The sequence below is a fragment of the Cyprinodon variegatus genome, unplaced genomic scaffold, assembly GCF_000732505.1.
Source record: "Cyprinodon variegatus isolate N-32 unplaced genomic scaffold, C_variegatus-1.0 Scaffold44, whole genome shotgun sequence".
NCBI classification, from domain to species: Eukaryota; Metazoa; Chordata; class Actinopteri; order Cyprinodontiformes; family Cyprinodontidae; genus Cyprinodon; species Cyprinodon variegatus.
In genome coordinates, this window is record NW_015150497.1 from 1502757 (window position 1) to 1526987 (window position 24231).

General features: G+C 35.3%; 2 protein-coding genes across 2 annotated transcripts in view; one reads left to right on the forward strand and one right to left on the reverse strand.

Annotated features, from left to right (window-relative positions):
* The first annotated feature begins 5686 nt into the window (after positions 1-5686).
* Positions 5687-8649, forward strand: LOC107081901 (caspase-1-A-like). The gene is made up of 8 exons (XM_015370249.1): positions 5687-5865; positions 5947-6222; positions 6334-6422; positions 6603-6779; positions 7540-7774; positions 7850-8011; positions 8103-8212; positions 8303-8649. The coding sequence occupies exons 1-8, from the start codon at positions 5859-5861 to the stop codon at positions 8405-8407; spliced, it is 1161 nt and encodes a 386-aa protein (XP_015225735.1). The 5' UTR covers positions 5687-5858; the 3' UTR covers positions 8408-8649.
* Positions 8650-10420: 1771 nt separating this feature from the next.
* The window catches only part of LOC107081878 (syntaxin-1A-like), a 93244-nt gene continuing 79433 nt past the window's right edge, over positions 10421-24231 (reverse strand). The window contains exons 7-10 of the mRNA XM_015370223.1: positions 21998-22071; positions 21775-21909; positions 16128-16238; positions 10421-10559 (exon numbers count right to left, since the gene is read on the reverse strand). Coding sequence (XP_015225709.1) covers positions 10482-10559; positions 16128-16238; positions 21775-21909; positions 21998-22071 — 398 coding nt within the window. The 3' untranslated portion in view covers positions 10421-10481. The remainder of the gene's footprint in view (positions 10560-16127; positions 16239-21774; positions 21910-21997; positions 22072-24231) is intronic.

Below are 24231 nucleotides of genomic sequence, written 5' to 3' on the forward strand. Positions count from 1 at the left end.
TTGTTTCTAGGCTTATTGGTTTCACAGCCTTTAAAATACAGTTCCCTAGATTAATTGTTTCTGGAGATATATGTTAAACTATAGCTGTTTTTAATCTACTAACTTTAAGACCAATAGTTATATAGTTATAACTATTGATTTACATTAATTTATGCACATTTTGATAAGTTCTCAGCATAAGCAAACTAGTACTAAGGATCCCCAGTATGCAACAAATATTTCACACAAACAAATAAAAACATAAACCTTCTTTCAGAGTCAATTTAACAACAAATAAGATGAACTATTAAATTTAACTGACATTTAATCTAAACTAAATAAATAAATGAAACATGAAATAATAACACAAACGAGAGAAGGAATCTAAGTAATATGTCATTGACCTGGTCAAGAACAAATTTAATGTAAAAAAAGTATTTGTTTTTCATTTTAACTGATAAAAAAGGTGCTTCCAAAATAACCTGAAAACTAAAGTTACAAAGCGAAAATTGTACAATTTAATATCATTTTGCTAATATCAGAACTAGAGATAGAATGACACATTGGCTGGCTGATATTTCTCGCCAATGTTAGTGTTTTTTTCTTCATCAGTATTAGTATCGGCTGATACCTGCATTTGTCGGCCAATTTATTCATGTATTCAACAACAATGCCTTAAAATTAAATGAGGCACATGCTTTGGTCTTGCTTCCATTTGCTTTTCCATCATTAATGTTTTCTTTGATTTGTTAACAATTTTTTCTTCTTTAAATTGAAAATTGTATTACAGTTATTATCATTTCGCCATTTTTTAAAATCTCACAAATAGAGTAAATAAAAGCAATATAACCCAAAAGAATTGGCCTAAGAAAAAACAGTAGCACATTTCAGGGATCAGGTAGACTGAAATCAAAATATTTGGTATCAACAAAAAGCATCATCTTCTATTTTCTTATTGCAGTTAGTGCTTTGCATGAATTAGATAGTGTGCATGAATAGCCATGACTGCAACTCACCTGTGTAAACATGTCAGATGTGGGTAATGAAAGCTGAGATCCTGCTTGCTGTAGGGCAAAACATGAACAAGTTACAACAGCAATGGTTGCAATGATTGCAGGAAAGATATAACATTGCTGCAAACCAGGAAAAGGGGACATGGAGCTCTGAAGCAAGCAATGAACCCAATATTATCTATAGGTGTTCTAAATATTGGTTCATCTGTACTTCTCTTTGTAGTGTTGTGGGCTAGGAAGAAGGGTAAAGGGCTTCAGAAACATGGGTTTAGAAACAAATAAAAGGAGTAGTAAAGAAAACAATCTAATAAACGTATAATGCATAAAATGAACAGAGTTCTAACTGTCTAAATGGACAAGGTCAGTGTCACGAATCCTTAGGCATTGTCCGTACAGTGCTGCTGGATAATAGCAATCAGAATACATTTCAGATGCAGGCACAAGTCCAAACTGTACTGCCATACAGGAGATAACAACACAGATTTAATAATTGCTTATGAACTTCCAGATAGGAAAGAATTAGAATAGTCCAGCCCTGAAGTAACAAATGCATAGTTTCTCAGCATCACCCCTGAACAGAATATTTCTAATGATATAAGATGAATGATGATAAGATGAAAGAAGGAAATTCTAGAAACGTCTTTGATAACGGGTTTAAATGACAGATCCCGATAAAAAAAAAAAAGAGTTTTTACTTTATTATCTGAGATCAATTTAATCCCATCCAAATGAAGTGACTCACTAATCAGATTATTTTTCAAAGACTCTGGTCCAAAGGCTATAACTTAACTTTTGTCTGCATTCAGGAGCAGAAAGTTAAGAGTCATCCAGGTTTTTATGTCTTCAAGACATGCCTGTAGTTTATGTAATGGGTTAGTTTCATCTGAATTTACAGACGGATATAGCTGAGTATCCTCAGCAGAATCCCATGCTGTCTAATAATTCTACCGAATAGGAGCATATAAATATATATATATATATATATATATATATATATATATATATATAGTAAAGAGAATTGGTCCTAGCACTGATCCCCATGGTTATCCGCAGGTAAGTCTTGAGCATGAGGAAGATTTGTCATTAACGTGAACAAACTGAAATCGGTCAGATAGATCCGATTTAAACCAGCCTAGTGCTGTTCCTTTAATTCCAACAAAATATTCAAGTCTTTCTAAAAGGTTATGATCAACTTATCAAATGTAGCACTGAGATCTAACAGGACAAGTACAGGTACAAGTCCTTTATCTGAGGGTATAAGAATATCATTAGTGACTTACTTTCACCACAGCTGTTTCAGTGCTATGATGAGCTCTAAAGCCAGACTGAAACTCTTCAAAAAGTTCATTGTGGTGTAAGTGGTCAGACACTTGTTTGGCAACTACTTTCTCAAGAATTTTAGATAATAAAGGAAGATTGGATATAGGTCAATAATTGACCAAGCCATCTGGGTCAAGAGAGGGTTTCTTAAGTAAAAGTTTAATTACAACTATCTTAAAAGCCTGAGGTACATATCCTTGTAATAGGGATGGATTAATCACATCTGAAATGGAGGAGGAGATCAAAGGAAATACTTCCTGAAATAACTTGATTGGAACTTTAATGCAACCTTGAAGTTTATTACAAAAAAAGTGGTCAGAGAGGACTGTTATTTCTTCACATTCAATGCCATACTGTATGTCGGCACAAGGTCCAAAGTATGAAGATGAGCATGTGTGGGAGAATTCACATTTTGAACAAAGCCAAGATAAGATAGCATTAAAGGCTGCACTTAAGCTATCATCTCTCATGTCAGCATGGATGTTGAAATCCCCCACTATAATGACCCTGTCAGCATTCAACACCAAGTACGATAGGAACTCTGAAAACTTATCTAAAAATTCAGAACAAGAACTGGGTGGACAATACACAGTTACAAAAAGAAGAGGTTTTCTGGCAGTGTAAGTGGAAACTAAGGGTTAAATGGTCAAAGGAGCAGTGATGGGCAGTAGCGGCGCTACATGTAGCGAAGCTTTTAGTTTAACTACATGTTCCAGTAGCTTGACCGTAGCGTTGCTGCTTTATTTATCAAGTAACTTTCCTGTAGTGACGTTATTGCTTTGATCAAGTAGCAACGTAGCGTCCACAAACGCTACAAAATCCAGGGCTTAACTATGAAATGAAACCAGGTTTTCTATTTTGAAACAACAATTAGAGTTATTCGCTGGATATTCACGCATGAGCCTCTATTCTATGAAGGACCAACTCTGCCATATTTAAAAATAAATAGCAGAAGCAGAAGTTGACTCTCTAGGACACACCCCCTCCTCATTTGCATAATGAGGCAGAAATGCATAGAGAAATGTAAAAAGGGCAGAGAGAAATGTAAAAAGGGCAGAGAGAAATAAACAGCGGCGAAGAAATAACTAAGGTAAAAAAATACAAAGGAAAAATAAAACAGACAAAAATATTATAACATGCACATAAATAAATACTTAAAAATATAAGTAATTAAAAAATAAAGTAAGTAATAAATAAAGTAATAAATAAGGTAAATATTACAAAGGCAAATAAATAAAGAAGCTAATTAAGAGTTATATACATTTATGTCTCACTTTTTTGTTGGCAATTAATTGTATGCTTATACATTTATTGAGCATTTATTTATTTCTGTATTTATTTTCAAATATGGCAGAGTTGGTCCTTCATACTATTCTGCCTCTTCTGTGTATCTACCGAAACATGCGCATGCGCACGGCAGTGGAACTCAACACACAGAGCCACACACACAGGGTGGAGGAGGAGACAGGAGCAGAGCGAGAAGAGCAGCCAACTGTCGCTACCACACCGTGGCCTTATCTTCAGAGATTATGAAACTTGTTGAATCCTCAGATAAAAAATAAGTGTACAGATGTCTGCTTTTCACAAAAAAACAAAAACAAACTGTTGTCAACGTCCAGGACATCCAACACCAACCTGAGAACTCACATTCAGGTGAATCACTAATTTCCCTCCTGCAGTATGCAAGTAAAAATATCTAGTGTCAGTGTAAATCCCAACTCACTTTAGCCAAATGCTGTGTGAATTAATAAAACGAAAGCTACCCACCTACCAACAAGCAGTGTGTGATGGAAAGGGTCTAGCCAAGTAGCTAAGCAGAAGTGTTTTTTAAAAAAAAAAAAAAAAAAAAAAAAAGCTTATGCAATATTTATAATTGTAACATGAGTGATTTTCAAGGTTCTTGGCCATAGATAGCTCATGTGGCCAAGATTAACCATTTGTTTTACATAGCCAAACACTAATTAAAACAGTCAACTACAGTATATTTTTTTTAAAATAAAAATGTGAAAAATATATCAGCTTTAACTTTATTGGCACCTATCTTAGTGGCACACATTAGATTAATTTCCAGATAGATTGAACTATCTGGAAATTAATCTAATGTGTGCCACTAAGATAGTCTAATTAGAGAGCAGTAGTGAAACTTCGATATTGTATTTTCATGGCCTAGTTTACCTGACAGGATGTTTACATAAATCTGTTTTTAGGCTTTGCACAGATAAGATTTTTTAGGTATGGAGGAACAGCTCTACCGTATATAAAATACATAAATAAATAAATGCTCAATAAATAAATAAATAAGCATTCAATTAATTGCCCCCAAAAATACAATGAATAAATATGTAGGTAGAAATTCTTTATTTTTTCACTTTCTTTTGTAAACAGTTTTATTTGTTACTTGAATCAATTTGTTTAATTGAGGTCTAAAGAGGTTTTCTCTAAGGGAGACCCTAAAGAAATAAGATGCCTTTTGTAGGGTTTTGTTTTCCCTAGAGATGTCCATTGAATGCAAACTCATAGCCATGTCTCGATGTGTAGAACACTACACAGTACCTTTAATTTGGTTTTAATAACAGTAGATTGTTAACTAGTTTGTCTATTAGTAATTACTTCAGTTTTTATTTTAATATGCTGATCATAAAGCAATGTTTACACTGTGTTATGTCATTGGCTGATCTTTAATAAATGTTTTACAAGTGTATCAGACTCATTTTGAATTGACATTAGCTTGGTACAGCGTTAAGTAGCTTCTGATGTAGTTAAGCTACTGTTAACACATTAGTGTAACTTAGCTTTTGTGTAGTGAAGCTTAATTTATTGAGTAACTGATAGCTTACCTCACTACACTGGACAAGTAGCTAGCCCAAGACTGCAAAGGAGTTGTAATTATTAACTTGCCTTTGGAGTACTCAATAAGTCAGACTGAAATATTGTTGCTACTCCTCCTTGCCCAGAATTTCTTGGTATTTCTTGGTATATACTCTTTAAATAACTAGAGGGAGTTGCCTCATTTATGCTCACATAATCCTCTTGCTGCAGCCAAGTTTCTGTAAGGCAACATAAATCTATATGACTATCACAAATCAAGTCACTTTTTGAAGAGATATTAGTTAAATAAACCAAATTTAATCATTTTAACTATTCCCCCAATTAAAATTATTTTTATTAGATTATAATGATTTACTCCTTTGGGATTATTTTCTAATTTATTTAATTTTGGTTGTGGGTAAGACACTGTCTGGATGGAGTAAGGAGTGGGTAACAGTAGAGAAGCTGCAGAGAAGTGTGTTAAACTGTGACTCTTATATCCTACGACTTTTATCTTCTGAGAATAGAATTTAACCAGATTATATAACAGTGTCAATGTAAGTCCTCAGCATTCCCAATTTTGGCAACCAATCTTGTTTTCCTGGTTTACTAAGCTTCCGCGGAACTGCACAACTCAAACATTTACCCAGGCTTCACAAGTAGACTGAATTCCTTTACATGCACACACACATCCTTAACTTTTGGAGGACTGGGCATTCATCTCTCGATTTCTGAGCAATGGCAGGTAAGGCTTCTGCATTTAAAGTTCATTCATCGTATTATGTTTGAGCATTGTCAGTACACTTAGAACTGGGCTTTTTTGCAGATGAGCTATTCAGAGTGCGCAGCAAATTTGTGGAAAAGGTGTCAAAATCTATGCTCAAGCAGCTCCTCGATGATCTTTTGTTGGATCGTTTGTTAAATGATGGAGAGGTAGAATCTATAGTGGAGGACAATTCTGCTAAATCGGACATGGCTCGCTGCCTTGTCGACATGGTGAGAAAGAAGGGGGACAAAGCCAGCAGAAAGCTGATCCAGCACATTGAAGACAGAGATCCTTCGCTTTATGAAGTACTTGAGCTGTCCTGTGGTCCAGCACCAGGTGAAACTTTAGTCAATGCAATATATGGCTACAGGTTATTTGCAGTTATAAAGAATACCAATATTAGCCTGACAGCATAATAACTAATCTTTAGTTTTTTTTTCCTCTCAGATGCAGCTCCTCCAAAACAGAAAACCTGGTCAAACACACTCATCCCTGTCACCGACTCCTGGAAAAGGAATAAAATGAATGACGCAGATGTAAATTTCTAAAACAAAAAAAAAAAAAAAAAAATCAAACAAACTGTTCTCTTACCTGATAGAAAAAAATAGCAGATAAATTGGGTGTTGCTGCACCCCCCCCCAAAGAGCATGTTTAATTTTACAGAAAATAAGTAACAACTTACAACTGTTTCTTGTGTGTATTTTTTTGGTTTTTAGATTTACCAAGTGTCTGCAAAGTCTTTAAAAAGTCGTGTGGCCCTTTTAATCACTAATAGAAATTTTACTGATGAACGCTTAACCAGAAAGGGAGCTGAGAAAGACGAGGAGAACATGTTGAATCTGCTGAACTCCCTGCAATACGAGGTGGTGAAACACAATGACCTTACAGCAAAGGTATTTTTATCTTTTCTTTTTTCTACAACCAATGTTGGGAAAAACCACTGTTTCTACAAGTTAATGTTTAGAATTCAAAGGTTCATATGTTACTCTGATTTATCTGCATCTTTATAATACCACTTATAAATGTGCATTTGAACAGAGATTGCAGAAGTCAAGTCTTTTCAGATGTACTTTTTATCTAGTTTTAGGTATCAGCAGGCTTTTTTCTCCAAATTAGAATGATTTCTCTGTAATAACCATAGTAGCAAAATCTGACTTTAACACATCAATGTATTACTGTTGATTTGAGCAACAGCAACATTTGCACTGCTCAGGATGCAACATAGTGATTCATTAAATATTGTATTAGGCAATTGTTACCTCTTAGATAGTGAAAGGTTTATTTTATGCATTATTTAAAGCTAGTTTAGGTCCAACACCAATAATGATCTACAAGGCTGCACATCAATACATAGTCTTTAATTTTCTAGCGTGCCTCTCAACAAGTTTTTTTAAACTTGCCCCAGCTTGTTGTAGATAAGTGAATAGCATAATAACTAAGCTGCAACTGGAATGTGGCTGAATGTGCACCAATACGAAACAAAGACATTCTCTGTATTCACTTTTAAACAGAATGAGAAAATGGATTCCATGTGTACATAGGGAAAATATGCAAAAATATGGTTATTTAAAATATCTTTAGGACATAATTTCACTTTACCTGTATTATCCCAAGTTTTTATTAAACACTGGCTGATTTCTTGTTATCTAACAGGATATTGAAAAGGCTCTTTGTGAATTTACCAAACATGCCAAACTCCAAGACACAGACAGTGTGTTTGTGGTGATCATGTCTCATGGGAAACGGGGAGTTGTGCTTGGCGTCGATCACAAAGCAGATAAACCAGATGAATTCCCTGTTGACAAAATCTATAAATATCTGGGTCCACAAAAATGCTCTGCACTGATGAACAAACCCAAGATCATCATCATCCAAGCATGCAGAGGAGGTACATGTTTTTACCCTTATTTTGAAGCAAATGTTTGGACTAAATCCAGGTTTAATTCAAACTGGTTTGTTACAGAACGGGGTGGAGCTGTGATTGTTAGCGACAGTCCTGAACTTGAGGTGGTGTCTGATGATGCATCACACCAGCCGCCCGCTCATGCAGGCAACATCGTTGAGGACTCCATTCGATATGTTCACAAGGAAAAGGACTTTATTTCCCTGCTGTCGAGCACGCCTGGTCGGTTTGTTTTAAAGACATAAGCACATTTATGTTTTCTTAATTTACCATCAGATTACCATTATTTCATGCAAGAAAATCTTTTTTTCAGACACTGTCTCATACAGAAGAGAGGATTTAGGCTCCTTCCTGATACAGTACATTGTTGAAGTCTTTAACACCTGCTCACATGAGGACGACATTGATGAACTTTTCAGAAAGGTATTTCAATGGTAAAATGTTAAACAATCAAATTCTGAGGAACATCGAATCAATAGAGAAATATTGTGTCTTTTTTACTGAATTCTGCAGGTCATGCAGCGTTTTGAAGAGTTTCCTGATGAAACCAAAAGACAAATGCCAACCAAAGACCGATGCACTCTAACCAGGCGCTTCTACCTTTTTCCTGGTCAATGAGGCAGCATAAAAGTTTAATAAATCCATCAGTTGTTTAGCTAATGATGCTATGGAGTCTTCGTCATCTGAAAAACTACTGTTGTAATACAGTAGAATTATACCTTTAAAAATGTACTTAACATTATTATCTTTACATAAAGTTCAGGTTTTTATCTTACGTAATTTAGCAGAATACGTGCACTTATTAAGTTTCGTTCATAATACTGGAATTTTGCTGCCATTGTTAAAGAATAAAAGTTTGAGGAAAAAGAAAACCTGTCTCTAATTTCAAGTGCTGTTCATAGTGGTGCATTAGGATCTCCTTAAAGTACAGTAAGGTAGGCTATTAGATTTAAACTGCATTTAGCTATTCATTTTTCAAAACTGTCTCAGTTTGGAACAATATATTTAAACATTTTTCATGCATTTTTGGCAATTTACTTTTTCAAAAACTTGCATTGTAAAAATACACCTAAGTTGTTCTCAAAAGTTTCCTTTTAAAATTATTGCTTTTTATTTTTGACCAAAAATTGATTAATATAACTCTTAACTTGGCTTGAATTAATTTTCATCTTTTGAATATAAAGTAAAGAAAAATCACAAGAAACTATAATTATAAATTCTGTGGTCTTTAATGTAATAAATGTGTATGATGATGAAAAACCAAAGAAAGCTGCAAAACTCGGAAAATTGAAGCTTATGTTAAATAAAAATGGTCTTGGTTTTAGATCTAAGATAATTGCAAAATGTCCATCTATAGATCTTCTAATTGAAAACTGAGAAAAAATCTTTTAAATGAGACATACTCATGCAAACAGACAATGTAGCTTATTTTTGTAAAGTTTTTTCCCCTTCATGATTGAGTTTGAAGGCACTCTCCTTCTTTCACTCATCATCGGTTGTGGAGCTTATTGTGGGTCTACCCCTCCCCTCACCCATGTATTGTTTTCTCTAAATCAGTTCACAAAATCTGTAGATCATTTTCCAAATAGACTTTACTTGAAAACAAAAAATAATAAAAACATGTTAAACAAAGAAAACCACTGTATCACAACACAAAGGCAACAGGTTGACTAGGCAACATGGTAACATAGTTGCAGTTTGTTAACGTGGGATGTGTCCATAAAAACGAATGAGGGTACTCTGATTTAGTGCTGATAATGTCATTGACTCATCAGGGGAAAAACGTTGCACAGTTTTACTAACAAATGCACATGTAATTTATTTTAAGTAGGTTCAACTCTGTTTAGCTTAGCGGAACTGATTGGCAGTGTTAAAGAGCTCTGTAGCCATTTTAAATAAGGACACAGTGGCTAACCACCAACACCCAGTTTGACTCAACAGTCCACATTCAGACAAGAAGTCACAGAACATTTGTTCTTAAACATACATGCATACATACAGAGAGGCACACCAGTTAGGTCATAGGAAAAGAACCAATGAATTGCTTTAGTTATGTGTAAAAAAAAAAAAAAAAAGTTTGGCAGTGTGATGTTTCACCAAGTAAAACATTACCATCTGTACAGCCATTGTTTTCTTTTTGTTGTTCCTCCTTGCATTCGAACACAAAACAGCACTTCACAGTGAACTAAACCATGCAGGGCTTTGAAGGAAACCAGAATAAAATATTTGAAGACTGCAAAACTTTAAATAATTAAATATGCAAAATATTGCATTTGAAAACACTGCAGATGACTGACCTTCCACTTTGCTTGTACAACACAAAACAGATATTACAAACAAAGTAGCATCTTATTTGCAAGTCGGAATGTCTAAGAACAGCTTTACATATAGTTTTTTTTTGTAATCTCTCATTTCAGGAAACATTATATCTTTGACAACACTCAGATGAACAGTTTGCAGCACCACATGTTTACAAAATAGCAACTCATGCGAGAACACCTCTGGTCCTGTACACTGTGAAAACAACGCATCATAGCGTATGTAAAGCATCTTCTGCTAAACGTGTTCTAGATTGCAATTCCTTCATACAGTAAACTAAAAACGTTCTCTTCTGGTTTTGCCCCATGTTTATGTGTGGATGTTTAGCTTTGTGAATGCGTGTTTTTTTTTTTATTTTGATGGCGGGTGAGGTTTAAGACAGAGTTCCTCCTACTATGGAGGCGATGACAACTCCCAAAATCACACAGCATATAAGGATCATTATTTTCTTCTAGAATGGGTAAACAAGAACATTAAAAGAAAAGAAAATCCCACGCAGCAAATAGGGAAAAGAGGAAAACATGTTAGCAGAATGAACAGACCTTTAATACACACTGAACAAAATGCAGACTAGAAAACATAATAGATATTTCATATTACTGTATTCTGAGAAAGTTCTAGGAGTGTAACTGTTACAAGCGTTTGTAAAAGCAGAAGTTTGAAATAATGCCACCCAGCATTTTGTTCAACAACATAGAAGATAACAAACAGAGAGAACTCAAAGTAAAAACAAAGAGTAATAAGGACTCAATTGACGTCATAATCTTAAATATATAAATCCTACAGTATAAACACAGGAAAACCAAAGATTGATGCAGTGTCTACCATCAGCCATAAAAGGATTTGTCTGAATGGGATTTTGGCTAGAATTTGATCTGCTATGTTGCAATAGAGCAGGATTTAGATTTTTAGAGGTTACACAATGTTGATTTTTAAAATATAAATGCATGAGATCTGATTAAAAACATGTTTGTTTTTCTTAGTTTAAAGAATACTGAGCTCTCTCTGCCTTATTAATATTTCAAACGTCAAGCAATCATAATCACACAACAGATGTAAAGCCAATGCCAGAGAAACAGAAGAATAATGAGCTTCGGCTCCCTCTAGTGGTTGAATGAGAAATGTTGTGTATTTTGACACCGTCTCAATAAATATAGTTCATACACAACCAATTGTTAGGATCTGGGTCTTATTTCTGAGAGAATTGGTATGCTACCCTGAGGAGTAAGAAGATGCTCTGAGTATTTCTACTCTTCTCTTCCCTTCTCAGTTTTCTGTTTTAGTTTAACTCCATGTCTCTTGTCTTACTCATGCCTCATACTTAGCATGGTACTTCTAAGTGAAAGTCTGCTATTTTAGTCCTGAACCACAGGTCATGGCACAAGTTTCCAATTAAAGAAAAAGATGATGACTTGTACAGTATTAAAAGGCACATTTCTATAATATTTTAAATGAAAAAACTAAACTTTTAAGCTCATTAAAATCTGGTTTTTTCAAAGGAAAAGAAAGTTTTACTGTAAGTCCAGTACGGTGGTCCTTATAAAAGTTAAATTTCAAGAATTTTGGTTGAACTTAAGAGGTAGCTCAAGCTTGATGAAGTTCATACAATGAATCTGATAGGTATGCACATTTTGCTTAAGATCAAGACTGAGGTTTTTATTTTTTATTTATTACCTGTTGATAACGATTACATTTTGTTAATTTTAATCCTTCATTACACAAATTTTATTAAAAGGTATCGTTATTAATTGTTATTGTTACTAATTTTTATTAGTTCATAAAGTTTATCGAGATGTTTGTGCAAAAAGGCCCAATATTTTATTGTTTCAATAACTGTCACTTTATTAAAGTTTAAGTTTTGCAAAATTACAAAATGTGACAAATCCATATCAAGGCTCAAGATTATACAAGCAGGCAGCTTAGTTTTAGTTAAAAAAATAAAGATGTACATTGTACTCGAAGTGTACGATGCTTATTGTTTGCGCACAGCTGAAAATAGACTTGCATTTAGTTTTTTGCATCGTGTGTTTCCTGAAGTCTCGAAACCGGTACTGTATATTCTGGTATTCTGTGACAACCTGTAATAAGTACTGCAATTGTTCTTCATCCTTTGTAAGGAGGCCATCGAACTACTCAACGACGACCACCCCTCACTCTGTGTGATCATTCATAACAGACAGGTTTTTTATTTTGTCCAAAGCTTGGATGAATTGCTCTTGCTGATCCCATGCTGTTGGTGGAAGTGGAAGTGTGAAAAACATTATTGTGTTGGTGGTGGCAAAATCAGCTAATGTCATATTTTGTATTTTTGTGAAATCTGTTGACGCTTTCACTGCTGGATCACATCCACCTTCTTTGGTTTTCATGGCCATTACTCTTGCCGATTTCATTCCCAGTGAAACAACAGCATCAAATAGCAACAAAGCAACTAATAGTTGTGAAAGATACCACAGATTTCCAGAGAGCTTGTGACTTCAGAGCCTGTGACAGTGTTTTGTGTACATTGCCATATTTCTGCATCTCTTGCAGAAGGCCAAGCTCATTTCTTGGAGCACTGATTGACAACGGGCTTTGGATCCAAGCTCTCAAGTAGATCACTATGAAAAACAGGCACAAATCTCGTAAGCCAGTTTCCTCAAGTGCTGTTAGTCGAAACTGCTGACCAAACATCCAGACCTTGAATGTGTAGATGACTTTGGTCATCTATCATGCTTGATGCATGACACCAGCTAGCGCCATGAATGCCACACCATGTGATTACCCACCAACATAGTTGAGTACCAGCTCTGGCAGCTCGTGGTAGTCATCTCTTGGTTGAGATTTCTCAAGGCAGTTAGTTAGGAAAACCAATAGCTGGTCTTTCACATCTTTAATTTGTTCTCCAGTACATTGCTCTGTGCACACTCAAAGTCTGCTGCATTTATGAACTGCAACTGGTCTTTGAATCTTCTGAAAAGTTTTATTCCTGGGCCAGCAGATGTACCAATGCACTTCAAGAAGGCAGCTCCAGTAATCAGCTCCATTATGTGACGGCGGCATGCTTAGTAGAGTAGCTTATATCCCAGGAGTTGTTCCAGATTAGCACATACTCCATTTGTCCCAAAATATGGAATGTTTATAACTTTTTCATTAAAACATTTCATTTGGATTGTTTAATTTATATATTTCTACTTTTAATACATTATCTAATAGTTGATAAGACTGCTCAACTATGGACGTTTTGCTGTATATTCAATCAGCTTGAGCTACCTCTTAATATAGATAAATTGAGGCAATAATTTGCATATGATATTTCATCAATATATGGAATGTTTCGAGAGGGTCGGACAATAAAATATGAAAACTTCAAAAATAAGGACCAACTTAAAGTCCAGCCAACAGAAAATAATACAGCATTCTTATCTTTTGTATATATATCTAAAGGAGTGGTCACACCAAAAGTCTTTTTCAGCAAACAGAGCTACAGATTTGTATGTTTTTCCTATGTAAGCTTGGCAACATGGGCAATGCAGCGCAAAGCAATGCAACAGACATGTTTCTAGTGGATATACAGAGTTTGTGGTATAATAGACCATCATTTGTACTTATTTTTGATAATGACAGCAGGTACTGTAATGCAGTTGGTCTGGTTCTATGAATTTATTGCTGATTAAACTTCCCTTACCTATAGAAAAGTAGATGGGTGTCATCACTATGAGATTGCTCTAAAATTAAATATTTTTATTTTCTTTTTCTAAATTGTGTGTCAAGTTTTGAAAAGAAAACTTGATACACAATTGTCAAGAATGAAGTTCTAAAACTAAGCATTATTTAGTCATATTTAAGAAAATATGAAAAGCAAACAAAACACTATTATCTTCAGCAATATAAAATGACTCGATCAGACAATGTCAAAAGTAGCCATTATATGAAATACATCTTTAAAATCTACAATCTGGAGCCACCTTTATAGCAGCTAATGGCATTTGCTTGACAGTTTTTAATCAGTACTATGTCACTCTCTCATGCCCGCTCTGTGAGGAAGTGTCAGGGTCCTAACTGAGGCCGACTGCAAGAGCAATAATGAGGATGATGAGACACAGTGCGACACAACCTCCTATCAGGATCACCTTCTGGATGGGGAACAGGGAAAGCAATGAGTCAAATAAATTGGACATAGGGGAAGGACGGAAGGAAGGAAGGAAGGAAGGAAGGAAGGAAGGAAGGAAGGAAGGAAGGAAGGAAGGAATTAGTGCTATTTAACGATCCATCAACAGAGGGCAGAATTGTTCTACAACCTGTTGGGTATATGCAGAAAGAAGGTCTATGATCTGTAAATGATGGATGACTGCTCTAAATGATCTAGGTAGTTTCTATCATTTTTGACACAAGCCCCATAGAGCACAGTTGAAATCAAATCATCTAAAACATATACCTTAATTCACATGATACAGATTATATTAGTATAAAAGGTAAACAGAAGATTTGCAATCAAACATATTTGACAACAAGGAATCACTGTTTATTGATTAAGTGAACTTGGAGGAATGTTCATTGCCATGATTAATGATTGAAATAAAAAGTTCATAAGTCAAATTGCAAAACCATGAGTATTACTCTGGCATAAATTTAATGAAAGTAGTAATGCTAAATTATTTACTAAAGCTTGGAAACCCTCTACAAGGTATGGAAGGTTAAAAATCGTGAAGCACTGTAAAAAAAACCTACATGTTTCCATTTAGACCCGGGGAATAAGATTTACAAGATGCCTGATAAATAAATATTCAGACAGCCCCGTTACATTTTAATACTTTTATTTTTATGTAAAGTTCCAGTAATGTTTGAGAAACTTTAATTTGAAGCTTTTTTTGTTTCTTCATGTACAATGTAAGTATAATTGATAAAGAAGGGAAACCATCCAACACTTTCAATCAGGAAATTCAGTCACATACTTCCTTCTTCAGAACTACAGTACACCAATTACAGAGAGAATGTCCTGTGAAGGAGGCTGGGAAAAGGGCGTGGTCAAGAGACAGGGTATTGTTCCTTGGAAAAAAATGACAAAAAATTCTCAGACCATTAAATTAGATTAACTTTATTGTCCCCAAGGTTCTGGCTTGAGAAGCTGACGGAACCAAAGTAGTTTAATTTCCTGGTATTCCTCCTTTCTTTTTTCTAACTAAACAGGGTAAAAAAATGTCCCAGTTTTGTTCCGTAAATCCTCTATTTAACTTTCAAGAAAAGTGAGTGCAATTAATGAAACTGAACAGGAATTAGTATTTTGAACATTTATTTCCTGCCCACCCTTCCAATGGTTTTATATGACAGGCTAGACCCTCCCAAAGAACAGCGGCTTATTGATTTACTTTATTAGTCATTTATTAGTTATTAGTTAAGGTGATTTTGGTGTGGCAGGTTAACAGATTCAATAAGAGGCTAGTTCCAAAGTTATAGTTAAATATCAACTGGGTTAAATATTGTTATTCAGTTGATAATATAGCTTGAAATATACAAATCCTACTTCTTCCTTAAAGTCTACTAATTAAGAGAGTAAAAAAAGAGCTTAAGGAGGATAGTCGAATAGATTTGACACCTCTTCACTCTAAATTTTTTAAAACTTTGTCTCCAAGGTCATCAATTGTACAAGAGTCAAAGCCTGCACATGTGATTTCCTCTCATCTGAATACCCAACTCTCTCCGGGGGATTTCCATTATAGAGCCAGTTGTGTCATATTGTACATCCCTATGTAGTCACTAAATGTCACTGGATCTGGTGTTTTTTTCTTCTTGACTAACCTAAAGGTGCTTTTAGAGATAGAGCATCCAAATGAGTTGGAACCACCAGAGGTCAACGCAGCTCTATCTTCTATTTGGTGTCACACGTATTCAATGCAACCATAAGACATGCACACTTCATAAACAGATTATTGAACGGATAAACATGCACACAGACAGCAACAGACACTGCAATCCACTGGGCGCATGCAATTTCACTGAAGTTGCATTTTCTTGTGCATGCACACTAGACTTAGTAACTCACCCTCCGGGCTTTGCTCTGGTATTTTACCGCCTTCTTAGTGTCTGATACTGCCCTCTCCACATAGTCTACCGAGTGTTCCACATTGTACTCTATGCGGTCTATCATTTCCCCCTAGGAATGTTAGTTAGATTGGAGGTGTGGGAGAAACACAGATGGAAAGTAGACAGAAGGAGCCAGGTGTGTAGGCAGGAGAAGGAGGAGATATAGATAGAGAGAAGGTAAGGAAGAGGGGGGGAGAAAGAGAAGACAATTATGTCACCTTTTTCTTGCTCTTTTTGAACTTTTTGCATTTTGGGATTCGCTCTTTTGCTTCCTCCACATATTCCTGAGTGCTCACAACACACCGCTCAATGTTGTTCACCAGCTCTCCCTGCAAAAATAGGAAAAGACAGTGTTGCTGTAAGCAGAGACAAGAATTTAACAATAGCATCACTTAGATCAGTGGTTCCCAACCCTGTTTTCTTTAACTACCCACAGCTCTTCCACTCCTTAACTCCTCTTCCACTAGTCAAGGTGAACTGTCATTTTAGTTCTTGCATTTAATACTAATCACTATTTTTTGGTTGAATATTGACCAAAGATAAATGTCTAATACAATTATTCTTAAGTTAAAAAGATGCTGTAGTACGTTGCTTACTGGTGCTGAATAAATGTTTTATTTTTTTGTTTATTATTCACACTCATAATCACTACTTATCATTCGGGAAAAGTCTCTAAACTCTACTTTGACCATTTCAATTGAGAAGGTATATGACCAAAGCACAGTTATGCATTATACAGGTATTCTATTCTTAGCAGTTATTTATATATTTTATTTAAGTTTAAAACAAGGAAAGCTAACACTAAGCCACATTAATAGCTGTAGTTTATTTTGAATTCCACACAGTATTCATCTGGAAAGGCTCCTGTGGAAAGTGTTCACAAATGGGAGGGACCTTTAGTGAAATTCTTCAAGCTAATTCGGTAAATCACCAACTGGCACCTGCCTCCCCTGTTGAGCTTTTAGCCAATCACAGCAAGCAGTAGCAGCTGTGATGTGTGACATTCATAATTAGCTTCACAGCTAGTAAGTTAATTGCTAAATCAAATCCAGAATGCGCAAATACGTATTTTTGCCATCCACGAAGGCACAAATCAATCATCCTTTGGCTGTTTAAAAAAAAAGGAATAAAAGAAATAGAGGGTATTCAAGCAAATACAGACTAAATAGCGCAGTCTACAGGTGCAGCCATATTTGTTTAACTTCATCCTGGCATTTCTGTTGGATCTCATAGACGTTACTGAGTTTCATTAGTTTGAAACACATCTGTATTTGAGGATACTGCATCTATTGGCTTCTGGCAAGATGTACATTGGAAGTTTATGAATTAACAAATCACAACAAAATTCATCTTGGTTGCAAGATTAAAGGCCCCGTCATACCTTGACGTTTAAGCCAATGTATGCCTGATGCATGAAAAATCTGGCAAAAACTCTGGCATATGTTGGACAAGTTATGGGCACGTTTTGTATAAGTTATGAACACACTTAAGTACACTTAAGAACGCTGAAACACGCTGGCATATGTCGACATACGGGAAGTGCGTTGAAAATTTTTTAGCATGCTCAAAATTTGCCGATGTTTGCCAGTGTATGCTATACCTGGGACACAAGTGACAGGTAAGTTATTTGATCATCGACTTAAGTTAAGTGTAAGTTACTCATAAGTCATGGTGTCTAACTTATCCAAAACCTATGAGTAACTTGTGCACAACTTATGCGTAACTTATCAAGAACTTTTCTCTAACGCATATAAACATATTTGACATGTTCCAGACGAACGCTGAACTTGTTTCCAACATACAGCTACAGTATAATTGCGTATTGGCAGCGTTTTGGTAAGAATGGGAGTTCACAGGAGGAAACGTCTATACTCCTCCAGACTTCATCCCCAACATAGGGTGAGCAAGAAGGTGAGTGTAATCGATCATCCTTACTTTCACGCCCACGGCCACGACCAACAAGCTTCCTAGCAGACATGATGCTGAATCTGCTATGACTGCAAACCTTCTTTTTTTTTTTCTTTCTTTTTATTTATTTATTTTTTTGGCGGCGGTAAACAGCAGATAGGTTCCACACTGCCTATTTAAGCTCACAAACTTTTTGTCTACTACTCAACACCTGGTGTATGGTAAAGTTTTTTTGTTGACTAATATGATAGATAATATACAGCTACAAGTACACACAAACCGCGCAGACCAAGTAACGAACTGCTGTTATTGAATATCCCCATAGCAATGTCTCCTTATCTTAATGGGTATACTAGTGGAGCTTGCAGCTAGCATCCTTCCATCAAAACAATAAAGCTCTAGATCTAATTTGAAATTTATATCAAGATGTTAAGGTGGCCACCTGGGTCAAAAATAAAACAGAAGCATTGGAGAGTGTCATAACCTATCAGCCAGTACAGCAGTTGGTTACCATGGAGACTGATTGCAGGCCAGTGGACAGCCATTTATCCCAAAGCCATAACCCAGATTTCGGTAGTAACCTCCTGCTGCTGCTTAATAATGTAGTTCATTAATATTCAGATTTTTGATAATCCATTAAACCAATAAAAAGCTGGATTGGAATCCATTACCATTTTGCTGTAAAAATCCTCTGTGATCAAATCATGGTACTCCTGCCACTTCTTAATGAAGAACTTCAAAGAGAACCAGGTGGATGGTAGAATTCCAAGTATTTTTGAATTATCTAATCCATTTTGTAAGAGTTTATACTGTATCTTAAATCTAAAATGGGTGTATTTTTTTAAAAGGCAGCAGGAATTAGTTTTCATAATTATCCTCCCCATAGTAAGAATGAAACTTTATCATTGCACCTTTATGATAAAATAGCAATTACACACTAAAGACAGTCTTCACAGCATGCATGCAAAATAAAATATGATTTTATGACAAGCTGAATTATAAAATAGACTTGAATTACCTTGTGTTATTGGAAGGAAGGAGCTTTCTTTGTTCTCTAGAGCTTAGAGTCATTGGAGCGATGAGAGAGTTGCGTGAATAAAAAGAGGAAAAAATCAAAGTAGTGGATAAGGAGAGACAAAGAGAGATAGAAAGCAAAGCTAAAATTGGTAAAATCACAGTTACATCTGGTAACATACTAAAACTAAAAGTAAAGAAATGAAAATTCAGATTTTAAGACAATCAATCAAATTGAATTATTACATTTTTAGAACAGTCATTACTTTTCAATAGCACATAACTGATTGTGAAGGTCATATGGCTTTCTTAACATAAAACTCCTTTGTCAGATTATGTACCTCTGTTTTATGTTTGGATGTCTGCTTTTAAACTAACTTTCTATAGTGGTTTAGAGCAAATAAGTATATATTTGTGGCAACATCAACATTAAATTTACTTTTGGACAGCTTGTTGCTAAAATGCCTTTGACCTTATAGACCTTGGGTTGCTGATAAAAACTTGGTATATTTATTTCATAAATATTTATATTATTAATAAATACTGGTATGTACAGTACATATAACTGATTGAGACCGATTGAGGTAGGTTGCTTGAGGGATAAAACAAGGTGAAGTGTATGGCGTCAGTATTTTGCCAAATATGCAATAAATACTCCTAAGAGCAGCTTTACTTCATTCAGACGCTCATAAACCACTCTTCACGCGCATGTTTAACATGTTACATGTGAAAATAGGTTCCACAAGTTCTTGTTCCTTCTCTGTGCTCATGTGGTTTGATTTCCACATGCTTGCAGCCTCTCTCCTCCTGTTTCTGTGCACTCATGTCAACTTTTGTGGCTTTGAAAGCATTATCCACCAGAATAAAGCAACCCACCTGTGACTGACTTAGACAAACTTTATTGTCATTTTGTATACAGGGTGTATACAAAATACAATTTGGATGCATACAGCTTTTCAACAGTGAATGAGCAGCTTAGCACTAAAATGAACATTTCCATTTATAAAGTGCAGCGGGGATCATAATGTAAACAGTGTAGGAGAAAAGGAAAACCAGTTTAAAGACATGGTGCGAAAGGCATTGATATAGAAGGTTCAGAGCAGTGCAAAATAAATACATAAATATGGTGCAATATGCAGGAAAACACTGAGTTGAGTTCTATTTAAATGGATTTGAAAATTCGCCATGTAGTGCTAAAATGATGTTTAGAAGATGTTAATCGCATATGTGGACTTTTGGGAGAATACTAACGCCATAAAAGTGCTGTTTATATGACATCTTCAATAAATAAATGACTTTAAACTCAACTATATTTGGTGATAACTCCTGGTCATATTACTTTGCTTAAAAATTAGAAAACAGTGGAAACAGTAATAATGATAAAAGAGAAATAAACACTAATTTCTAGCAAAACAGCAAAACACACAGATATTAATGTAAAATATAAGATAACATATAAAATTAGATAAAAAGTATAAAGCTATTTTTTGGGGTTGATAGCTGAGCTTATTATGTATAACGTGTACGATGATCTGCTCCCAAACTGTTTTTTTTTTAATGAAAGAAACAAAGTAGAGGCTGAGAATAAACCATGCATTTAAAAAGTAAAGGTCATGTTGGAACTGTTCAAAGGTGTTAAAGGAGAAATGTTATTTGAAGAAAAACAAATTGTTGTTCTCTAGATAAAAATGTACAAAACCAAAACAAAATGACATCTTGTGTTGTAATTTATTGTTAATTTCCTTTATCATATACGTTTTTGTGATGTATTATTGTGATTATTATTTTTTGAAAAATGTGTAGGAGCAAAGCATTATGCTTCAGCATAAGCATTATGCCATTACAATCGGTTTTGCTTATGCATGTGTTATTTTCTCTGGGGGTCGGGGGGGTTCAGCCCAAACTCATGTAGTCAAACATGCTAACAGCGGGTCTGCAGTTTAACCAGAAGCGCTGAACTTCTCTGAGGACAGCAGACGCTAGTCTCCACTAGATGATTATTGATGTATGTGTAAGGCTCTAAGGAATTACATTTCTGAATTAGTATCTGAATTAAAATAATCCAGAGATGTAATTCCTTAGAGCCTTACCCAGAATCATTCATTTTGCACCAAGCAGTGTCTGTACTGTAACTAAGTGAAATCATCAAACAATGCAAAATATTTCACCCATCAAAGCTTTATACTTCTTTAACAATTGAGGACCTTAAGTGTCTTTAGAAAAAGTATTTCTTTATAAATCTGAACAGCTGTTAAAATAAATCCACATAATGCTTGAACCAAAACTGATCACTCCTAAAATAGTAAACGCAGTGAGATACTTTGCATGGCTAACCAGATGGAGCTGAAGGTGCAACCTCATGCCAACTCTGATGGCACAAGAAGTCTATTTTTATGTAAACTCTGAACATGTTGTCTGCAAATTAAAAAAACACCACTCATTGCAGTCCAAATACTTTGTTTTTTAAGGCCAAGTAACAGCTCTCTAAACCTCAGAGCAGCTACATTATGAAAAAATAATTTTTTTTTTAAAAGTTTATCTCTATTTTAAAACAAAGTCACCAACATTTTAGTTAACTTGGATTTCTATTCATATGCACATTTGCAGGTTTATTTCATTTGTGTGCATTTGGTAACCCTCAATGTGGAACACAGCAACAGAGAGCATAGGAAGGGGTTTTTCACCTGGCTCTCCACCAACATGGCCATATCCATGAACATGTCGTGAAGTTCTCTGATGCTGTTCTCCAACTTAATAATCTCATTGTGCCGTGTTTCGATCTCATTCATCGCTTGTTGGGTAATGTTGTCCATTATTATCTGACAAGAAAGAAACATACAACAAAGTGGTAGTAGGTAAAAGTACAATACATCTATACAATAAAATTTTAATGGTTCAGTTACTTACCCCAGAGGTAAAGATAGCAGGATTGTCACTCTCTAACATGCTCTCTAATTCCTCATTTGTTGTGTTTCTTCCAGCTAAAGTCAATAAAAAAACAGAGAAACAGGCATACGTGCATTGAAGCCATGTTACAGTGGTTTAATTATCTTGCTATTAGATGCAAGAGAAACAATAATTTCCACTTTCTAAAAAAATCTTCAAACAAATTCAGCACTCTTGTGAGAACAAATCAGGAATTAAAGGGGCGTACATTAAACATTTTGATAACAATCAAAAATGTTAATTGCACTGTGTAAGAAATAGTTGGCACTGCAGTTGTTGCAGTGCCAGTTAAAAGGAAAAGCAGCTATTATTTCCCACATAATTCAGGAAATATAAACCTGTGGATATTTGAAAACATGGTGTTATATGATTATATGACTTACAAAGATTAGTATTTATTTAATGAGTCTATAAGTTAAGATGCTAACTGTGGAAATTAAAGTTAGAATTATATTGATAGAAGCAGGGCTGCTGTACAAAGGCGCCACCAGACCCTCTGACAACCAGCAGCAGGCTTGACAGGAGAAGTGTCTTTCCCAAGGACACAGTGACAGAGATTGACAGAGTAGGGACCTGATTCGGCAACCCACTGATTAAAAGAAGAACCACTAAATCCTAAGCAACTATGTTGATTGCATTGGATTGTATTTAGAGGCACTGCAATAAAGTTGGCTAAACACAAATGCTAACTCTTGCTAAAACTTTATAATTTTTCCAACTGCCCATTGGTCATGAACTTTGTTATAGTCTATAGTTTTTTGGTATAAAGTGACAAAATGTAAAAAAAAAAAAAAAAAAAGAAATGTGGTGTGAATAGTGTTATAGTTGCTACTTTACCTACAGTTACGGACCAGTAGGTCCTTTACAAGCAAAATTAACTGTCTGAAGCAGGTTATCTGCTCAGACATTTGGTTGCATCTTATGCAGCTTTTTCTGGTTTTACTTTGGCATTGTGTAATTTCCCACAAAGATAATATATAGTGCATTATTATGCCAATGAAGATTGTTATCTGACATAGTATTTTATTTTCCTTCTAGAGTTCCTACAATGTTTTTTTAAGGCAGCCATTTATCAGATTGGAATGTGTATTATTCATTACTGCAGTAATGGCTTCTGATGATGTTGTTAAACAATTTGTTCCTCATAAATAATGCAGATCCAGACAGAGAAGCAAATTTTGAACTTAAAACATGAATGATTTAGCTTACTGACTGTTTTTTTTTTTAAAGTTGCTTAACAGGAAATGCAGTTGAGAGGTTAGGAAATCATGCAGCAAAGATACATGAGCAGGAACTTGACCATGGGATGGGAAGGCTGAAAACTGATGCCTCTCTATATGGGTCATGCTATACCCCAGAGCCACCCCTGCACGGATATTTAAATTATGAGGAAGAGTCAAACACATTCTGGTTAATATTCATTGAAAAAATATGACCACTCGCTCAATCCAACCGTCTTCTATGTTATAACCAAATAGTTATACATTATGTATTTCTAAGACAGTCATACTTGCACCAAAACAAATGGCATGAATGATTTATGTATTGTTCCTCTGTTCTCTATATTCAAGGACACAACGATCAGGATGTAACTAGATAACTTTATTAACTTTTTCTTGTTCTTCTACATTTTCCATTCAATCCCAGAGTGCCACCAAGTGGCCATAACATGCCATTACAATTTATAGCAGTAATAAATACTGGAGCTTATCTCTACTTTATGTACAGAATTATAAAAAAATCTAGAGTACAGCAACTTCTTTAACTTTAGACTTAGACAAACTTTGATGTCCTTTTGTATACACAGAGTGTATACTAGGGGTGGAACGGTTCACAAAATCCACGGTTCGGTTCGGTTCACGGTTTCATGGTCACGGTTTTCAGTTCGGTATATGTTTATCCCATAAAAATTGGGAAAATCCCATAAAAATTAATGAAGAAATCCCAAAAAATTAATGAATTGTAATTATTTTTAATGATCTGCGGAAATCATGGATCATTTCCGCATGTTTTGCTGCTTTGAATTTAATCATCTTGCGCATGCCCTCTACGATCTACAAGGAAGTCAGAGCGGAGCGGACGGGAGCCACAGAGGAGGCTGTATGCTTTGCTTTGTGCAGGCGGTCTGGAGCGCAGCTGGGCGGAGCGCTGACGGAGTATGTGGGATTTCTGCGATAGCCTGACATGTTGGTCGT

Bases quoted from the DNA above. Each gene is read 5' to 3' on its own strand.
- LOC107081901 (XM_015370249.1), top strand. The intron at 7,775-7,849 runs GTACATGTTTTT...GGTTTGTTACAG, and splicing joins CATCCAAGCATGCAGAGGAG to AACGGGGTGGAGCTGTGATT. The intron at 8,213-8,302 runs GTATTTCAATGG...TGAATTCTGCAG, and splicing joins TTGATGAACTTTTCAGAAAG to GTCATGCAGCGTTTTGAAGA.